Source organism: Aulostomus chinensis, chromosome 3, assembly GCF_037954235.1.
Source record: "Aulostomus chinensis isolate RoL2024-O1b breed Wild chromosome 3, RoL_Achi_v1.0, whole genome shotgun sequence".
Classification (NCBI taxonomy): domain Eukaryota; kingdom Metazoa; phylum Chordata; class Actinopteri; order Syngnathiformes; family Aulostomidae; genus Aulostomus; species Aulostomus chinensis.
The window spans coordinates 22,050,068-22,064,622 of NC_141322.1; the positions used below are offsets into that span (position 1 = coordinate 22,050,068).

The window sequence follows — 14,555 nt, forward strand, 5'->3', positions numbered from 1 at the left end:
TGCACACACACACACACACACACACACACACACACACACACGCGCGCGCGCTCCGCTTTCCCTTTTCACTTAAAAAATTGCAGCAAAAGAAAACAAAATTCTTCAGTGTTCATGGCCGCTGTGCTTCAAACCAGAGTAGAAGTGGAGGTAATCTCTTCCACTTTAACACATTTTGAGACCTTCCTCTGGCGAATGTCACATGCTATTACAATAATCTAGAATATTGAATTGGAAGCTTTATGCACTATGAATAATATACACACTGTAATATTGAGTGGAGCCCTAACCTGCAGTATCAGCGGGCCTCTCAGTAAGGTTTGTGGAGCCTACTTTGTGTGAGGATCTGAGGGGATCATTTACCAGTTCCAACTCCATTACTATTCATGAGATGGGTAGGCTAGGGGCGAGGGATTAGGGACTCCCTTGGTGCTTGTTGTGCTGTAGGCTCGGGCTCAGGCCTCAGGCTCTGGGACAGGGGCTGTCTGGCACGGATGGTGGGTCTATTATCACCCTGGGACCCTTCTGTCCCACAGCAGAACACTTACTGACAGCGCCAGCTAATGGAAACAGTCTCTCTTGTTCCCTTTCTCCCTTTTTTTAACCCCATCACCCTCCTTGTACCCTTTGTATCCTTCCCCCTGCTCTTTAAAAAAAGACGGGCAAGTTTTTCCCTTTTCCTATTTCAAAGTTGAAACGGTATATTTATATTGGTATCTTTACCGTGAAGTGCTGGGATGGCACTATATTCTCAGAAAAAAAGTACTTTCCCTCAACTCTGTCAATGCTTTGATCCTCAATTTTCCAAATTTCCAACATCCTCCGTTCCCCTTCACCCCCAGGTGATGAGTATCCTGAGCAACCCCAGCGCCGTGCCCTCCCAGCCGCAGCACGACTTTTCCATTTCCCCGCTGCACACCAGCCTAGAGAGCTCCAACCCCATCTCGGCCAGCTGCAGCCAGCGCTCTGACACCATCAAGAGTGTGGACAGCCTGGCTTCCTCCCAGTCATACTGCCCCCCTACCTACAGCGCCACCAGCTACAGCGTGGACCCCGTCGCTGCCGGCTACCAGTACAGCCAGTACGGTCAGAGTAAGTAAACATTATATTTTTTTGTCTATGTCTTGTTGTGTGAGTGAGTGAGCCATTTATAAAAATGAAAGCAGGTCATTCCTATCGTCCTCCCAAGTTGTTAAGAAGTGATGCCCGAATGAGCTTCCTGACCTTTGCACCCTTCTCAGTGGAGGCAGACACGTGCTCTTGATAAAGACCCCCCCCTCCCTTCATCCCACCAACGCCACCACCGCCCTCCTAGAGAACTGCCTTAGTCACACCCCTCTCCACTTGGATGGGAAAGAGGAGAGGGCCACTTCAAAGAGCAGTACACCCTCAGGGGCCACAGTGTCCTCTTGCCCACCTCTTTCACTCTCCCTCTCTCTCGTCTCAAACACACACACATACACACACCCTCGGGGCAGGAAAGAGTTTGCTTTATTAGATTAGCATAATTGACTGATGCTGTCACAGCCTTTCATAAGAGGTAAAATGAAGCACACTTCCCCAACAAGCCGGCCAGCGCAAGCTATCCCACATTTGTTTGTATTTACTTGCAGGTTCTTGCGGTGATCAGATGCATTGTGTATCTGCTGGTTGTTGTAGATATGCGTGTGTGTGTGTGTGTGTGTGTGTGTGTGTGTGCGTGTGCGTGTGTGTGTGTGTTTGCGTAATGTGCATGCATGTGCGCTGATGAGAGCACGCGTGCCAATCCATCACGTTTGCATGTGCACACCAGTGTTTTGTCAGCAGCTAGAAACTGATGGCAGTGCGGATGTGAGCTGATGTGAGGTTAATTAAGATGGTGATTGAGCACAGTAGATGGGTAATGAATGGAGGAGAGAGGAGAGAGCTGCTGTCTGAGGATGAAAATGATCGGCCATGTGGAGTGTGGAGGGCATGAAATCAGAGATGCCAAGTGTAATGAAGACTGGCACATAGAACACACACAGGGACCCGTGTGAGTGACAGCATGGAGACTTTACCAGGATGCACATGCTCCGTGCCAGCAGCATGCCAACCTCAGACAAGGGACAGGGGAGGGGCTTTTTATCTTTCACTCTCAGTGAATTGTTTTTCATTTGACTCATTCACTTCTGCCACAACTTGTTTCAGCCTTAATCAGAGGAATGAAATGAGAGTGAATAGGACATATGTCTCGGGAATCTACCACCTGTCTGTGTGTAGACTAATGTTTTGTTTTCTCTCTGTGGACGCAGCTGCTGTAGACTACCTGGCTAAGAATGTCAGCTTGTCCACCCAGAGGAGGATGAAACTGGGAGACCACTCGGCCGTGCTGGGACTGCTGCAGGTGGAGACGGGACAGGCCTACTAAAGCCCTCGGGACACACCCTGCACCTCTCCACTCCACCCTCTGCCACCCTCCTGCATACTCCATCAAGTGTGGACTGCAACTCTCCCGCTGCAGCTATGACATCAGCGCTCTGTGTATCAGAGGAAGTGATGCTTGTGGCTTCGACAAGGCTCTGCAGCAACGGGAGTTAAACTGTTTATTGTCGGCCACCGGGCGGCTCTCCACACTCCCATGCCCCAAACCTTGTTTTCCAAGAGGGCCAGATAGGACCCCTGACGACCCGAGGGTGGTCAGCTGCCTCGGGTTCCTCTTTTCACGGCTGCAGTCCAGCACACATTTAGAGCCATCACGTACTTTGACCTTGCTGTTCATAGTAGTTACAAAGCCAATATCATTTGAGCGACTCTTCTTCTTGTTCCTTTTTGATATTGTTAAGATTATTGTTGCTGTTATATGATTCTGGTTCATGTGATTTATGTTGTTCTTTGATTCCATTCGTATCTCTTTTTTCTCTGTTAGATGTCGGTGTGTAAAACACAGTGGATGACAGTTTGGGAGTCTGTTGCGTGTGCATGTTTGCGTGTTGGTACAGTCGCACAGAGCGGATGATTGTTTTCCAAGCTGCTGTTCCTCTGTGTGTTCCCTGAGCTCCAATGTTTGTGAGCGATTTGACCTTCCCACTTTCATATTCGTCTTGACATTCCTAAAGAACTTGGCCACTCTGTGGGAAGTCTGGCTGGAAGGATTCTGCAGGGAATTAAAGCAGTCTTCTGGCGGCCAATAGCTTTCCCCCCTCTAACCTCCATCCCATCCTTAGCCGTGGTCCATGGGGAGGGGGGTATTGTTTGTAAAAACAGGATTGGAGAAATTAATGTATTTTGTTTAGAAATATGGAGGGCTAACTCAATTAGCCCCTCCACCCCTCCCAAATCTCATCTTCCGGAGAATCCTGTGTGACTTAAACAGTGTAAAGCAGATTAAATCACACAAATATAATGTCAAAGCTAATTCACAGTGACCCTTCACATTAGCAGCCAGTATTTCTCTTTCTATTAACACATTGTGTAAATGCACCTTCACTTGTTTTGTTTTGTTTTTCCCAGACTTTATGAGCATTCCATCGAAACATTCCAAAAAGCTCCATCTACAAACATATCAGCATTCCAACGCTTTCTGTTATGAGATTAAAAAGCACACAAGCTGTGCCATTCACATGCACTCTGGAAAATCATATAATCCAGTCAGTTGTGAAAGGGCACAGGTAACACCACTGATTTGCCACCTCTCTGGTTTGGGCCCGCTCTGATCTTTCACTTTCACTGAAATGTACAAAAAGAAGAAGAAAAAAAAAGAATAAAGAACAGTTGATGTGATGCATTTGTGCAGCACTCATAGAAGACTTCCTACATGATCCAGGACCAGCTGTTCCCTTAAGATGTGTCTTTTGTTTCCCCTTCTTCTTCCTTTGGGATGACAGAACTTTATCTCCATAGAAGGATCTGGTCCTCAGTCACCTTTTACAATCTGAAAACTGTACAGTAGCTGGAGCAGACTGTGTATTGTTTGTTTATAAAGAGTATGTTTTATACTAAAACAAAACTATGTTGAGTGGTAGGTAACCAAGGGATCTGTGGAAGTGGAAAGTTTCCTTAACTGGCTTGTTTTCTGTTGGTTTTCTTTGAAATGTATTTAATTGAGTTATTTGTTCTGGCCAGAGAGTTTCTGTTTTGGGCCCAGGTACAGATGACAAATGTGTATAAATTAGGTAAAAATGTTGATTCCATTGAAATTGTTCAAGTTAAAAATTGTATAAAAGAGGATCAATCTGAGCTGGATGGAAATTGAAAGCTCGGAGACACAGATAGACTCCCTGGACCCCTGGACCGCTGTATATTAGGAGCATTTGGAGGGTGTTTTTGACCACCTGATCTTCCGGACTGATTATTATTAATACAGACCAGACATGACTGGATCATGGACCTTGCACACTCTGCTGTGGGACTCTGGGCCAACTGTTCAGCATGCTAACAAAGCTGGTGAAGACCGCCTCTCTGCTCTGGGAAAAATGACCTGTTTGAATTGTGGACCAATACTAAGACTTCAGAAGAAAAAGTGTCGCTCAAAGTAACTCTGACTCCGCACTGAATCGCAGCAGTTACATCTGCTCCGCTTATATTCACTCGTGTATATTTTAAAAAGGAAGAATTTTAGAATTGTCTTTAGTGTATCAAACCCATTTCTAACACTTGCGTCAATAAACATTTGGATATTTAAAGCATACAACTTCTTACCCCCCCCCCCCACCCACCACCACCACCACCACCACCACCACCTCCTCCTCTCGTCTGTTTGACCCTTAACCTGTTTAGTTGCTTTCTGACATCTGTGCTTTGCTTTACTCCTTTTTCTGTTCCGCATGTGTGTATATTATCATGGTATAATTTATTCTGCTGTATGAAGTATTAGAATAGTGGGAAACTTGTATTGGTATTTACTACCTTCAGCCTGTTGGTGTGTTTACTGTAACACTGGCGTAACTGTTATCAATTAAAGATCCAAAACTGATTCAGACATTTGTCGCTCTCGTTTTTACCTGTTTTTAAGAATTGATTCGTGAAACTAGGAGCTCAGCTGGCTGCGTCCTCTTAAACCTGAGAGAATTTTCTGCTCCGCCTCTCTGTGTCACGTAAATCTTAACAGTTTTTTGGGTGTGGAACTGTTAATGCAAAACAACTCATTTTAAGAAAAAGAAAATGCTTTTACTGGTTTTACTTTTACAATTTTCACTCTAACTAAAAAGTATAGATTGATTGCTGCGTAATGGAAAATAATTGTTTGCAGTCCTTCATTTGTGCAGATTTGTACTCGTGTGTGTGTGTGTGTGTGTGTGTGTGTGTGTGTGTGTGTGTGTGTGTGTGTGTGTGTGTCCTCCGTGTGAGTACATTATTGGAGCCAGCAGGGCCACCAGTTATTGTTCCAGTGGTGATGATGGGATTAGGGAGTGATGAGAGTTCAGACGTCCCACACAGACACACTCTCACAGAAGGGCCGACCGAGAGTGTGTCTGCTCGCAGCTGTAGGAAGTCATTCATTCTGCCTTACTGACCAGCAGCTCTGTCCGCTCACTCACAGGCCGGGGGAATGTTGTCTGCAAATCTCCGCGGTATGGTGTGAATGCAGGAGGAATGGAGGCATCCACAGTGCCTTATATTACATGTCGGAACAGTTGCGCTCATGAAGGTTTTTTTGTTTGTTTTTTAACCATCATCACTTCTGGAGGCATGCAGAACACGCTATGCTTACGTACTGATTTAAACTCATTTCAAACATGTTGAATATGTCAGCGCAGCTATAAATTGTCTATAGATAATCTTGTGTAAATGAGTAGAGACTGTAAATCATAACCAGGCTGCTGTGTGACTATTTAGATTTATATACCACAAAATAATAAACAGCATTTTATTGTTCATTTGCAATTAAATGAAACTAAGTAAAGGCATCACTAATCACAAGTATTAACATCATTAACATCAAATTGTATTAGGAGATCAATTTGATGCTAAATAAAGTATCTGAATAAAAGCTCTATTTAGACCGAGGTAACTATCATTCACATTTTGTTAAATATTGAGATTTGAACAGCTCAGCGATGTGTTCATAGATGCAAAATATTTAGTATTCCCTTTGGATTCATAGATTGAAATCAGCTTCAAACTGCCGCGTTATCACCAGTGTGTCAGTTAAATCTGATGCAAATGGAAAATTACATTCAATGATTAATTACACAGATTTTTTTTAGAGATGTGTTCCTTGGTTCTGGTGAGGCATTTCAATGAGGCAGGTCTATATTTTCTATATGAGTGCAGACCGAGGTTCTCGTCATTTTTAAAAAATTCGGTTGAATGGTTCTTCCCCTGCTTGTGTCAGCCCTCATATATTCCTCTAAAAGTTGGTGTTCTGGTTGACCAGATTAGACCTTGGCATGTGCTATGGTTGTCCCCTCTGCTCCAGCTTGTCTCCTGAGGTGCTGGCCCGGGAGTTTTGTCTCTCTCTCTGGTCTGCCTGTCACTCAGACTGGACGAGGTGGCGGCTCAGGCGGTGGTGTGTGGGAGAGCTTTGTGACACTTCCCTCATCTCCTCCTTTGATCCCCTAATTGATTGACTACAGGAGCAGAGGATAAACAGAGCCCACAAGAGCCGTTTCCACTTGCCTTTCTGGAGTGGTTTAGATAAAGTGCAGAGGCCCCAAATCTTCGATCCTCCTCTCCACTCTATACGGACATACGACCATTGAAGGTGGCTCTGTGCCACGGTGGCTTAGCTGTGGGCTGTGTCCTCATGGCCCGGGGTTTGCGTACTGCCCCTGTGCATAAATGGCTGGCGGTAATGGGTTTGTTTAGATCACAGGGATGGAAATGAAAACTCCTGAGCCTCGCTGTAGAGACCAGGAGGCCCTATCGCTCAGGAGGCAGCGATAGAGAAGTCATAGCCTCTGCCTGGTCATACTCACTCTCAGAATGATCCATGGAATAGAGGCTCTGATTCAGATCTAATTTAGGCTCCTGAACCTGGCCTTGCTCTGATAAATAACCTGCTGAGGAGTCAGAGGAAGCCATGAAGTGGGAGAACACAAACAACTAGTCAGGGCCCTCTCCCGGTGGAAAAACAGACCCAGAATGTCTCTGTCGTAAAGAAAACATGTGTTTGTGTTTGAAAACATGACTTTAGAATGATTTACTGGATTTGATAATTATATTCTAATTTTATAAATCTTTCTCCAGAAAGGGAGTTCAGAGCCGTGTGCAGGTATGCTAAGAAATGATTAAGAGATGCTCTGGGGGTCCTGGTTTTATTCTTCGAGATTATGTGTCACAGGGAGTAAAAAGCTCCCAGCTGTCGCCATGAAAGCTCTTACAGTATAATAATCCCCCAAATCCCGTAATTATGCCAGCATATGCCATGTACCTGAGCCTCAGCTTTGTGCTCGTCACCTCCAGGATCCCACAGACGCACAGCTTGCTGTGCATATATCTACTTCCCAACTGTGTGTTTTGCATAGAGAGGAAATCTTATTTTCAGAACATTTTGGGTATTTTGAATTTCAAGGTTAACCCTCTCAGGTATTATAGATAGATAATCTTTCATGTGTAAGTAAAAAGCAGAAGCTCAAATAAGGTATTGTCATAGCTTAATGTCATCTTACCAAAAACTGTGTCCCAATTATAAAATCTTTCACCTTTATTGCAAATGCATCAGCTAACTTCAGAAGCTCAATCTGGGTTTATACGTCCAATACGGAAAAGTGCACACACACACACACACACACACACACACACACACACACACACACACACACACACACACACACACACACTTCCCTTAAAGCTGAAAGGAGAAAAAAAAGTACAAGTAAAGTTGTAAATCTAAGAAATCGGAGCAAGATAAAAATCACTGTGAAGCCTGGCTTGATTTACATTTAAAATCTGAGCAGTGCTCTCAAACTAATTAATATTAATAACAAAAATGGAAATGAGTGCAGTAGCGGCCCTAAGTGAAGAACAAGCTGGGTGCATTCAGTCAGGAGATTCATATATAAGCCCTTTCTCAGGAGAAGTGGGCTCTAAACAGGCGTGACGGCAGGGCATAGACCGCCATACACAGAGACAATTTTTCTAGATAATAGCCTATCACGCAGGATACAATTTAAATTAAAAAATGCAATTTTCACCTTGAAATGAACAAATGATTACAATTTCTATACAAATTAAGGCATCCAGGCTGTGCCTCAGTACTGTGCCAAGGCCATGAAACCTGACATAATTACCATGAAATACATTTTCAAATATTTGTATTTTGTCCATCGCTTTAAAACATGCCACTCTGCCTTCTGTTGGTTTGTGATCTCACCTTCTGGGGGAAATACATAAAAAAGAGAGAAAATCATCAGAGATGAAAAGCTCTTCAACAGGAGAGATAAAAATGTGGAGAAAAAAAACAACCTCCCATACACACAGTAAATCAGCGCAGCTCAGCTCAGCGGCCCCTGGAGCTATCTCTAAAAGCCAAATTACTGCTCCTTATCTGAGGAATCATATCTACTAGTTATCTGCTCCTGAGTTAGGCTCCCCTCTCTCTTGTGCCTTGTGCTCATCGCCAGAAATGCTATTTATTTGTGATTACAGACACTCTTTGAATAAAAGATGTTTGTGTTTGAGATCCAAAGTTCTGGCAGATTCTGAACTCTTCAGATTCTTCAGAGAGAGGAGTATTGAAGGCAGAACACCGTATTTGGGCAGGGTTGCTAGGGGTGGTCTGCTGCAGAGACAGGGATGAAAGTGTAGCCGATGGGAAATATGAGACAAGACCTCAAACTTCTCTGACACTTCATATCACTTATGCTTTTAGAAGGGGATTCATACTGAGATGAGGTGTCGAATTGACTTTAAATGCAGAACCTTATGTTTGAAGCACACGGAGACAGGAAGTTCTGGCATGTATTTTGTAGAAATCTGCCAAACGCTGAAAAAGTTTCAGGTTAGAGTTTCTTGACTCAAAGATATTAGTGCCCCGACTGTGCAGACACGTACAGAAACTTCACGATTATTGCAAATTAATGTAGTAATTAAAAGTCAACTTTGTGTTTGCATAAAACTGAAACATTTTTCAAATACTTGTAATAATCTTAAATAACTACAAATTTCAGCTTTTTATCATTTATCTACTTGAGTCTGATAAAGACTGAGACGTCAGACGGACAGATTTCTCTCTTCCTACTTCTAAATTTTACAAACAATCTAACAACTCAACAGGATGAAGCTCTATATCAAGACACACGTCCTCCAATCACAAACCGGTAACTGAACTTAGAACAAATTTAAGTTTTCGGACTCGGCACTAAAACAGTCAACTTATTAAGATAGTTACCTTCCTCCTACCTTCCATTTCTTACCTTCTCTCTCATTTTCCCTCCATCTGTTGAAGTCCCTCAGCCAGAGAGGCGCACATCAGATTTCAATAGTTGACCTCTTAATGCTGAGGTCAGCGCTGCACCGGCAGCGATTTCACACTCAAGATGAAAGGGAAATGAACACTGTGGATGCTGGGGGTGACATGGGGCCCTGACCAGCTATTGCCACTCTAACCGCCTCACTGCATTAAACTTGGAGCAAAGATGAGCCAAGGAGGAGGTGCTCAGATTGAGGTTTGCCACCTGTGTAACAATGGTCAAAGTCACTGAGCAAAGACAGCTATGTGGTGATTCTGGGATGCTGGCAGTCTGATAACGGGTTGATTATTGGCAGGTCTGCAGAAACACAGACTCCTCACGTCACTCTACCAGCTACTGAACCCTGACAGATTTCTCCCTTCTGGACCCAAGTCTCCTGAAGCTCAGCCTCACGGCCGGCTCGCCCTGTTACAACTGCTGGTAATTGGTGCATTTCTCTGAGGCCATTATTGAATGAACAGTGAGACAAGGCGAGCAGTGAATGGACAGTTTGGTTACACCGCCATGAGGCTTGAGCTCCTCAGAGTAATGTACCGCTTAAGTACCTGTCAGCTTTATAAAGGAGGGAGTAGACTGTGTAAATGTGTGTGTAAATAGAGTGTCAGATCAGGACCCCAGGGAGTGGAGGTGGGGAGCATGCATGTGTGTGTGTGAGAGTGTGCATTCTCTTTTGTTCACCAATGCATATGTGTGTGTTAGTGTGTGTGCATGGGAGTGTCACAATAATGATCGTTTAACCCTCCTCAGCATTCCCCAGGGCTCCATGTTCCCCCCCTTTGACTCTGCAGTGCTCCAGGCTCTCTCTCCCTCTCTCTCTCTCTCTCTCTCTCGGTCCCTCTCTCTCTCTCTCTCTCTCCCTTTCCCTCTCTCTCCTTCTCCTCGCTCTTGCCTTCTCTGTCTGCTCCTCACGGCTGGGCACAGTTGGGGAGCAGCTCTTTATTCATTCATGAGAGAAGCACCGGATAAATAAAAAGGTTCATTACTGTGCTAAAGTGTTACTAATGACATGTACCTGCCACTGAGCACCTCCGAAAATCTAATGTGACACACTAGAATGGAAAATCTATTCTGCTGCACCAAGGCCTCCAATGGCGCCAGCACATACTCTATGGAAATTTCTCTCCGCTTGCCCTCCAATTGTGTCTCTCTAAAACCAATATTTACAATCCCATAGCCATTATGTCCTACTACGCCCTCTGCGCTTGCTGTTGCGACCTCCATATTAGCTGAAAATTGGACTTTGCAAACTTAGCAGGGGAGAAGAGTCTCTTCTCATAGATTAGAGGGGGCAGCACCAGGGGACTCAGCATGAGGTGAGCAGTGCCTCTCAACTCCCCGATGGCTCAACAACACCCAACAGTCAAACACTGATCAAATATCAGCTATTAGGTTTACCTCAGGTGTTTGTGTTGAGCCCCTTCAGATATGAGTTCTATTTAAATAACAGAATGTTCCGATTAATTCTGTTTTGTTGTTTTTTTCCAATTGAGTGTCGTTTTAAGCAATGTATATTGTTTTGTTATTATGTAGGAAAAAACAGCCAGATGTGCCTTTAATTGATGATAAATTTCTATGATGCCTGTAATGTTGACGTGAAGACTGTTCAGCTTTCATGTTTGTGTTTAAATATTAGGAAAAGATGAGCAATGTTCATTATTTTTGTCATAATTGTACCAAAGGTACCACACTCAGATGGCATAATGATTTAGCAATGCATGATATCTGATACAATATTTGATTTTTTGATATACCATAAATGTTTCCCTGAAAGCCTGTCATTAGTTATTTAAGGTTCTAGCAGGCTACAGCTTTGTTAACACTGTTAATAAGTTAAAAGCATGTCCGTACAGAGTGTCATTATAGTTATTTTTGATTTAATATCATGAGATCTAGAGTTATCTGGCAACCTGGCATTCTTGTATGTGTGTGTATATATATATATAAAATTATGATTTGGTGTAATTTCAATTAAAAAGTAAAATGGAATTAAAAATGTTATAATTTACATAGAGATATAAAAAAAAAAGCTCCAGGCATACACATTCTGATGGTCATTTGCTGACAAAGTTCATTTTCCTGCAACTTTAATCAAATCTGGAAACAAAATATTCTTTCTTCGTTTTTTTTTTCTCCAGCTTTCAGTGTGTAAAAACACAAAAAAAAAATCAAATCAAATCAAAAACACACAAAAAACCCATTAACAATCAGAAAAGCAGAGCTGGCTGCAGAAGCCTGTGACTGTTGGTCAGTTGGTGGGTTTGCCGAGATAAAGAACTTGTTGCATCTCCGCTCAGAGTTCCACATGTGGAGACCATCCGAACGTTCTGCCATCTTACGCAAAGAAATGTGCAGAACCGTGTTCAGAATGCACACTGTTAGCAGGTGGATGCACTTTATGTTCCCGTCACATTAGCACAGCCATTTAGTCAAGCTGAGTGTGCAGCGTCCCAGCTAAGTCATGCATTTTAGTCCTGATCATCACAAAGGACCTAGCGGGTCTCAGGATGGGTCAACAACAACAATATATTGTCTATGTCTGCATGATAACCCTGATATTAATCATAAAAAGGATTTTAAAAATTCACAATAATGTTAATAATATGCATAATGTCAGTCCAGTGTTGGACTGGATTGTAGCTTTGGACATGTGGTGCATTCTACTACATGTCAGAGGTAAATAGTTACAACTTTGGCACTTCCCACAGCCAATTTAAATGTGTTCCAATGCAGCTGATTACACACACATGCACATACACACACTCACACACAAATCAGCTGAATGGAAAAAAATATATAAGTAAAACCTTTCTGAAACCCTCAGCTCTCAGGGCACTGCTGTGATTGCTCTGATGTCAGGGCGATGAACTTTGGTTTGACAGATCATGACATTTTTAGTTTGAGTTTTGGAAAAAATAAAAGGGAGGTTGAACACAAAGGCCACTAGCGTCTGTGACCAGCTCCATTTCTAGCATGTCAAGCCCAGTTTACATGTTGCAGAACTTGTTGGAACTTGCAACTACTTGCAGCGTACCAGTGTAAAACTGCTACTGGATGCGACTGGATAAGTCAGTGTATCATTTATCGTTGAGCTGAGTTGAGTGGAGCTGAGATGGGAGTTCACGCCGCTGCAAGTCACCCTGCACCTGTTTGTCTGGTTCCAAATCTGAGGTGTAAACTGGGCTAAATAGGCTTGAGTCATTGCCCAGTTCTGTACCTGCCAATACCACTTAATCAGCTGCATCTGGTCCAAACTCAAACAAATTAACACTTAAATGCAATTAATTTACATAAAGGAAACAAAAAAAACATGCAACAAACACATTTTAAGATGAACTTGTCTGATAGCGTTACTAGTATCTTTCATTTGTTCTTTTAATTTCTTTAAATGTAAATTGCAGTTAGATCATTATTGTGAATTCCATTCTTCTGATGAAATCAGGTTTAGTTACCAAAAAAAAGAACTTTAATTTTGAAATTAGGGAAACAAGTGACCACTTTAATACATTTTCCCTCATCTGACAATACAGCAAAAGGTTAACTTACCACCTGACCTATAGGAGAAGAACAGGAAGTGACAGAAAGAGGAGGATGCTGGGGTCACAGGTTGATTTTTTTTTTTAAATGCTGTGTCAGTTCCACACTCCAAATTATGTGTTTGTCTTTCGTACAAGACGCAAACTCAATGATCATTTGTCTCGTGACAAATCTTTTTGTTGACTAAATATGCTCTCTTGTTCTCTCACAGACCATGTGAGTCACAGTAATTATCTTCCCTTCTGATGCTTCCCAAGGGTCCTATAAACCACATTAGCCACTGAAGGCAGGCAGATCATTCAGGACCCTCCTCTGAACATCACTCCACCAAAGCTGCTACATCCAAGATTTGACACTACTGGAAATGTTCAAATATAATGTGCCTTCTTTGCAGGAAGTTCGTGCATGTAGAGTTAACTTTTATTTTGCTTTATTTTTGGTGAATTTCAAACAATTTGTTATTTAGTTCCTCTGCTTCAAAAATGGTAAAATTAGGGCTTGATTGAGAGTGCAGTTGTTGCACTGTGTCCTCTTGAAAAGCCACTTCAGTTCCTTATTCAGCAGCCTGTTCAGTCAGTGATTGACTTTTTCCCTTAACACCCCTGCAGCAGATGAAGGGACAGAGCTTAAACCTGTTACTGTCAGCTTCTCACCTGGATCATAAGAACTCCTGCTCAGAGCATGCAAACCAATATCCCCCTATTCTTTGCTCTGCCGCCCAGGATTCACAGCAATAGCTTTTCACAAAGACCAGGGCAGAGCGCACTCAGTGTTATCTTATTGAGTTACCTGTAGCTAAGCTCTGAGCGAGCACACACAATGGCAGGCAGTTAATGACAGCGTAGGGCCTAACCCCTTGTCCCCGGCCTTTCCCTGAGCCTCATTTCCGCGCGGCGGCTGCCATTTCACAGCTGTTAGCCACAGACTCTCTTTGTCATGATTAAGGACAAATTAATAGATGCCTCCTGGTAATCAGCTTTCATTAGAGCTGTCAAACCGTCAGTGGCGTTCACTCAGTGCGCCGGACACGGTGCAGTTCACCTCCCAGTTGAGAGACACTATAGTTGTATGTGTGCGGCTCTGGCGCTGCCTCTCAACTGCTGTATTTGTGTGCTTGGTGTGGCTAAAGTGTGGGTAACCAGTGCATTAACACGCTCCTTCGTGGCACAAGTGCTTGTAGTTGGTGCATTAACAGTGCTCCGTGTGGAGCTGCAAGATGGAGGTCATCGTGGGAATGACATAAAGAGTAGTCTTTCTGCTGGGTGTAATTGGCCCCAGCATGCTGAAAATGGACTGTAAAATGTAAAGGGGGGGGGCAAATAATTGATTTTTCCCCAAATGCAGAATCCAGGGCAGGGCTGTTTAGTGAGTAATTTACAAGAGCAGTTCAGCTCAGGCTGACTGGCATATCAGTTGAAAGTTCCCAGGGGCGCGGCAAGAGATAACACACCTGAGACCCTGGAGCAGATGGACAGCAGTCACTGTGCTACTCAGAGGGCAGAGAGGATTCACATCAAACTTACCTCCACACATCCATGTATGCAGAGGGGATGTTCCTGGACACCTACACACACACACACACACACACACACACACACACACACACACACACACACACACACACACACACACGTACTCAGAGGATGATGG

At 43.4% G+C, this 14,555-nt stretch overlaps 1 protein-coding gene across 4 annotated transcripts in view; it reads left to right on the forward strand.

Annotated features, from left to right (window-relative positions):
- pax7a (paired box 7a) overlaps nucleotides 1-4,938 on the forward strand; it is a 44,477-nt gene extending 39,539 nt beyond the window's left edge. For all 4 annotated transcript variants that reach the window (XM_086199697.1, XM_086199699.1, XM_086199698.1 and 1 more), the window contains 2 exons: nucleotides 840-1,089; nucleotides 2,271-4,938. In XM_086199697.1, the coding sequence (XP_086055823.1) occupies nucleotides 840-1,089; nucleotides 2,271-2,386 (366 nt within the window). In that variant the 3' untranslated portion in view covers nucleotides 2,387-4,938. The remainder of the gene's footprint in view (nucleotides 1-839; nucleotides 1,090-2,270) is intronic.
- Nucleotides 4,939-14,555: the final 9,617 nt, after the last annotated feature.